At 34.5% G+C, this 6,655-nt stretch overlaps 1 protein-coding gene across 1 annotated transcript; it reads left to right on the top strand.

The window, feature by feature from the left end:
* The first annotated feature begins 421 nt into the window (after nucleotides 1–421).
* On the top strand, nucleotides 422–4,887 carry LOC106307063 (kinesin-like protein NACK2). Its single transcript, XM_013743917.1, has 9 exons — nucleotides 422–587; nucleotides 685–774; nucleotides 855–955; nucleotides 1,259–1,378; nucleotides 1,477–1,558; nucleotides 1,630–1,697; nucleotides 1,772–1,959; nucleotides 2,042–2,396; nucleotides 2,472–4,887. Exons 1-9 carry the CDS (start codon nucleotides 422–424, stop codon nucleotides 4,878–4,880), a joined length of 3,579 nt encoding a protein of 1,192 aa, XP_013599371.1. The 3' UTR covers nucleotides 4,881–4,887.
* Nucleotides 4,888–6,655: the final 1,768 nt, after the last annotated feature.

Genomic DNA, 6,655 nt, shown 5'->3' on the forward strand with positions numbered 1-6,655 from the left:
AAAACATGCCTCTCTCTAAAATTTGCAGCAGTACAATGACGATCAAAAGGTGAGCTTGAGTCTTATACATGTCGATTCGTTTTGGTCAATGACTAGCAATGAAAGGTTTGAAACGTTCAGCATTTATTATTTATGATCTAAACCCTGCATTTGAGAGAAAAAAAATGTTTCAGAAGATTTTTTTTTTCATAAAATAATTTGAGCAATTCTTTAATGGGTTTGGGTTAGCTTTTGTGGCGGTTCTATTATGAAAAGGAAATCCAAGGGTTTGTATTGTTTAATTAATCCACAAGTTAATAAAGAAACCCTAGAAAAAGGTCTTCACCTCAATTCTGTTCCTCTCTTTATCTCGTCTAAAGATTCATACCTTTGCAACAGCTTTGAATTAAAGAGAGATATATAGAAAGAAAGAAGGAAAAAGATGTCGGCAGCAGGAGGAGAAGAGAAGATACTGGTGTCGGTGAGGGTTAGACCTCTAAACGAGAAAGAGAAGACAAGAAACGATAGATGTGATTGGGAATGCATCAACAACACCACCATCATCTGCAACGCCCATAACTTGTCTGATAAGCCTTCCTTCACCTTTGGTAATAAACATAAAAAAAAAACTCTTAATTACTAATTGCACCAACATATCAATTACTAACTATAAAAATCACATACCAATCAATTATTGTGTTACAGACAAGGTGTTTGGATTTGAATGTCCTACAAAGCAAGTGTATGATGATGGAGCCAGAGAGGTTGCACTTTGTGTCCTCTCCGGAATCAACTGTAAGAAACATAATTGAATAGTTTTGATATTATTATAGATCATGTTATGATGGATATGGTTCTTGTTGTTGTAATTGCAGCAAGTATCTTTGCGTATGGACAGACAAGTAGCGGCAAAACATACACCATGACAGGAATCACTGGATTTGCAATCAATGATATCTTTCTTTACATTGACAAGGTTACATACATTAACCTCTTCTAACTCTTGTTAATATTTCACCACTGGTGTGTGTGGGCTAGTGGTTAAGCGCATGAGTCTATTGAGTCTATTCCGTTGCGCTCCTAGTTTGAGTCCTGGTGGGAGTATTCGGAGGAATGTTTTAAACTATGTATTTTAAAGCAAAGACTGGTTCTGGACCCAGGGGGAGAGATTAACAAAAAAAAAAAGAAAAAAAACTCTAGTTAATATTTAACTCTCTGAGAAAATCCTCTGTTGCTTTTTTTTTTTTTTGAATTAAAAATCCTCTGTTGTTTCTTGCAGCATAAACAAGAAAGAAAATACACACTAAAATTCTCAGCAATGGAGATCTACAATGAAGCTGTGAGGGATCTACTTTGTGAAGATAATAATAATCCACTTAGGCTTCTTGATGATCCAGAGGTCCCTTCTCAATAACTTCTTTTCCAAGCAATTAATTCTTTCTAGTCATCATAATTAGTTACACAATTACTGAAAACATTATTGTCAACTTTGATTAGAGAGGAACGGTCGTTGAGAAACTTAAAGAGGAGACTATCACAGACAGAAACCATCTAGAGGAACTCATTTCCATATGCGAGAGTAATTAATTAACCACACTCAATTAATTGCTTAATTATATATTATATACTGAATCTTTGGTCTTTTCTCAGCTCAAAGGAAGATTGGAGAGACGTCTTTAAACGAGACTAGCTCAAGATCTCATCAGATTCTCAGACTGGTACTCATATTTATCTATCAATGATAAAGACTGCACTCATCAGATTCTCACATTAATGTTAATTTCTCATGCAGACAATAGAAAGTTCAAAAAGAGAGGTTTCACCAGAGAGCTCAGCGATTCTTGCAGCATCAGTGTGCTTTGTTGATCTAGCAGGAAGTGAAAGAGCTTCTCAGACGTTATCTGCTGGTTCAAGACTCAAAGAAGGTTGTCACATTAACCGGAGCTTACTTACTCTTGGAACTGTCATCCGAAAACTCAGGTAATGTCTAAAATAGAGTTCTCCTCTAAGAGTCTCTTAAGAAGCTAATATGAATGTGTTTTTTTTTTTGGAACTAATACAGCAAAGGGAAACATGGACACATACCATATCGAGACTCGAAGCTAACTCGTATACTCCAAAACTCACTGGGAGGAAACGCAAGAACGGCTATCATATGTACAATGAGCCCTGCTCGTAGTCATCTTGAACAATCAAAAAACACACTCCTCTTTGCAACTTGTGCTAAAGAGGTGACCACAAACGCTCAAGTGAACATGGTTGTGTCTGAGAAGGCTTTGGTGAAGCAACTTCAGAGGGAGCTGATGAGAATGGAGAATGAGTTGAAGAATCTTGGACTTGGTTCTTCTTCTTCTTCTTCTTCAACCTCTGATGAGTTTCATTCATTGCTCAAACAGAAAGAAGAAGTGATTGAAAAGGTTAGTTTGTTTTTGAATGCTTCTTGTGTGTTTTGTTAAAGAAACATCAATTATTACTTGTGCGACAATCTACAGATGGAGGAGCAGATCCAGGAGCTTAAGTGGCAAAGAGATGTAGCTCAATCTCGGGTAGAGAATCTGCTTAAATCAGCAACGGAATATCAATCATCTTCAAGCTCAGTTGATTACAGCAGGAGAAAAAGCTATGATTCAACAGATTTTGATGAGCCTCGTTTGCTAAATAACATGGTGAAAAGTAACTTGTACTCTCCTGATGAAGATGGTTTCTTGCTGGATGATACTACTCCTCGAATCCCGGAGAATGGAGTGAGCAACAAGTGGGAGGAGATGGGTCAAAGGACCATCCAAGAACCAGAAGATGCTTGCAAAGAAGTTAGATGCATTGAAGAGAATAGTGAAAAAGTTATAATCCAAGACACAGTAGACAACATTGTTGAGAAGAAAGTGGAGTCATTATCAGTTGAGAATGAAGCTGTAGAGTCCAAAGAGGAAGATGCTGATTCATTTTTAGAGAAGATAGATACAGAGAAGAGTTTATATGCTAAAGATGAAGGCCAAGATGAGCTAACTATAACCAAGTTGGCAGAAGAGTTCCAAGAGACAGAGCAATCTACAAAGAAAGAAGACATAGGACAGAACATGTCTAAGGATCAGCCATGTGTTGTAGAATACAAACAAAACTACAAATCTTCTATGGAAGATGAGGATGAAGCTAAGGAAGATGCTGATTCATCTTTAAATGCTAAACTTGAAGCCCAAGATGAGCTAACTATAGAAGAAGTGCAGGAAACAGAACAATCTGTGGAAAAACAAAGGCAATCTTCAAAGAAAGAAGACATGGAACAGAATCTGTCTAAGGACAACAAACAACAATACAAATCTATTATAGCCAATGATGATGAAGCTGTAAAGTCAGAAAAGGAAGATGATGTTTCCTCTTTATCTGCTGAACTTGAAGCCAAAGATGAGCTAACTGTACACAAGTTTGCACAACAAGTGCAAGAAACAGAGGAACCTGTGGAAAAACAAAGGCAATCTTCAAAGAAAGAAGACATGGAACAGAATCTGTCTAAGGACCAGTCATGTCTGGAAGACAAACAACACTATGAATCTCTTAAGGCAGATGAAAATGAAGCTATAGAGTTAGAAAAGGAAGATGATAGTTCCTCTTTATCTGCTAAACTTGGAGCCAAAGATGAGCTAACTATCAAAAAGTTAGCAGCTATGGGACAGAACTTGTGGCCTATGGCCAATGAGATTGAAGCTATGGAGTCAGAAAAGGAAGATGCTGATTCATCTTTCAAAACAATAGATACAGAAATGACTTTATCTGCTAAACATGAAGACGAAGTTGAGCTAACTTTAAACAAGTTAGAAGAAGCACATGAGACTAATCAATATGTGGAGAAGGAAGAAACAAACCCTAGCTTGTCTCCCAAGAAAGAAGACACACAACAGTCAGGGCAACATGTACAAGTCCATGGAGGCTCTGATCAAGATGAGACTACATACGAGGCTCTTAAAAACAAGGTGAAGGAGATGCAGAAGACAATTGAATACTTTATGAGCATGCACTCAGCAGAAGAGAATCAGTCTCCATCTTTTAACACAATAAGTGTCAACACCAGTCCAGGAGATAGCTTGAAGATGATGAGAAGAAGCCGAAGCTGCCGAGAAAACCTCTTGTTCACAAAGGCTGTTGCAGCTGCTGCTAGCGGACGCTTCACATTCAACACATCTAACAACGCATCCTTTGATTTAGACAACACTCTCTCCACCGATGCACAGAGCACCAAAGATTCAGATACTGAGACTAGCGGTGGTAGCTTCCATGAGTTTATGGCGGGGCTTAAACAGATGGCGATGCAGCATCATTCAAGGCATGAGTCTGAAACTGAAGCAGAGAAGACAAAGCCCGAAAGGGACACAAAGGCAGAGTTTGAGAGACAGCAAAGCCAGATAATTGAGCTCTGGGGGGTTTGTAATGTACCTCTGGTTCACAGAACATACTTCTTCTTGCTCTTCAAAGGCGATCCATCAGACTTTGTCTACATGGAAGTGGAGCTAAGGAGGCTATCTTTCCTCAAGGACTCGCAGGAGATTGTGAGGAAACAAAGTGCTAAAACGCTGGGGCGAGAGAGAGAATGGTTGGCTAAGCAAATACCGAAGAAGTTTGGAAGAAAGGAGAGAGAAGGAGTTTACAAGAAATGGGGTGTTGAGTTGAGTTCAAAGCAGAGGAGCATGCAAGTGACACACAAGGCATGGACCAAGACCAAAGACGTGGATCATTGCAAAGAGAGTGCTTCTCTTGTGGCTACTTTGGTTGGATTTGATGAATCAAACATGACGCCAAAGGAGATGTTTGGACTTAGCTTCTCACCTACAACAACACTCGACGTTAAATCATCTGGCTGGAGTTTTTCTAACTCTTTCTCTCGTATTAGCTTGACCGGTGGATTATAAAAGAACCATTTTATTTTATTTTTTTAATTCTCTTTGTGTTTGTGTAAACAGTTAAAAGTGAAGAGGTGTGCAAGATATGTATCACTCACATTATTTGCTATTGCTAGACCTATTCTTTGTCGTCGACTTATTTAATTTGTTCAGTATCGCATTGATATAAACTTAATAAAACAAAAAAAAACTTAATAAAACCAATCGAATTATAAATGTTTTGTTTTCGTTAAATGATATTCTAACTCTGTTCTACATATTTAGTTGTTATTTGTTATACATTATACAACACGGTTAATACTATACTAATGGTGAATGCTGATATCTTACAGAAAATCATGAGTATGATCAACAAAATAATTCTAACTATTGTTAAGATCCGAGTCTTATGCAGATGAACATTATATATATAAATTATTTTACGTGTATATATTTTTTACATATTATGAAATAATAATAAAAAGTTTGGAACTATTATGTTTATAATTAAATAATTGGTGCGAACATATAAATAAAATGGAATTTTCATGTTTACCATTTTCTCAATACTATTATTCATGTTTACTACCACTAAAGAGACATTTTCAAAAACACATTTTTCATTAATTGGCAAAAGACTCTTATACTCTTGTTCTATATATATATCTTTTAATCTTAAAACTTATTAAATGAGACTTTCTACTTATACGACTTTGTAATTATTTATATCTTTTCATAACAAAAATTTTAAACTATGGATCACAAAATTTAAATATGAGATTTTTAACATTTATAGTAATTTATAGTCGTTTTTAAAAAGTCAATATATAACATCTACAGAAAAATTAAATTTTTTTATTATATTGTTAATATGTTTTTTTAATTTATTTTAATAGTTTCAAATTAAACATATATGATAAAATATATACTAATTTTTATCAAATATTTATTACTCAAAATTATTAATTTTCATATATATTTTAGCTATATTAGGCAGTTACATATATTGCCTAATCATTAAAAAATCTAAAGACTTCCTTTCCAAGGGAGATTCAAAAGATTTATAAGATTTTTTCATGTCTATATATTTCTTATTCTAATTAGCTTAACCATAATCTAAGCTTGAATTTAGCAGGGGAAGAAACTTGGAAGAACAAGTTTTTGGTGAAGTGAAGAAACAATATGATATTGATAGGTTGCCTCGTCCCCATCATCCTTGTGGTGGGCATGATCATCTTGACTTTTGTATGGATATGGTGTGGCTGCGAGCGGACACGAGTGACGCCTAATTCTTAAGCTGTAGAACTTTTCTATTATCAATGCATCAACTATTTTCTTACAATATGATGAATTTATAGATTAGTAAGCAATAGAATAGCATACTAGAGCTTGATCCATGCGACCGCATGGGTAATTGTTTTCGTTTTTATAAATAATTTTTTTTTTGTATAAATTATATAATATAAATTTATTGTTTACATATATTATATTAATGTTTAATATAACATTTTAAACATAATAATCATTTTATTCATTGAGTAATTATTTTTTTATTTTTTTAGCTGTCAATTGTATCACCCATACTTTTTAACATATAAATTTATTGTATTCAGCTTTCAGTGAATTTTTATTTATATGAAAATATGCTTCAAATAATATATTAACAGAATAATTCATATTTTATTTATATATTCTATAAATGATTAATTTAGGTTTTTTTTAGTTATTACTAATAAATAATGGTAAATATAACTATATAGTTTTAAAATGATATTGTATTCTAAATTTATTAAACGAATACCCAA

The sequence above is a fragment of the Brassica oleracea genome, chromosome C1, assembly GCF_000695525.1.
Source record: "Brassica oleracea var. oleracea cultivar TO1000 chromosome C1, BOL, whole genome shotgun sequence".
Taxonomy (NCBI): Eukaryota; Viridiplantae; Streptophyta; class Magnoliopsida; order Brassicales; family Brassicaceae; genus Brassica; species Brassica oleracea.

Coding starts and splice junctions, on each gene's coding strand:
- LOC106307063 (XM_013743917.1), top strand. CDS start 422: ATGTCGGCAGCAGGAGGAGAAGAGAAGATACTGGTGTCGGTGAGGGTT. Junction 1,379..1,476: donor GGCTTCTTGATGATCCAGAG/GTCCCTTCTCAA, acceptor AACTTTGATTAG/AGAGGAACGGTCGTTGAGAA. Junction 1,698..1,771: donor CTCATCAGATTCTCAGACTG/GTACTCATATTT, acceptor TTTCTCATGCAG/ACAATAGAAAGTTCAAAAAG.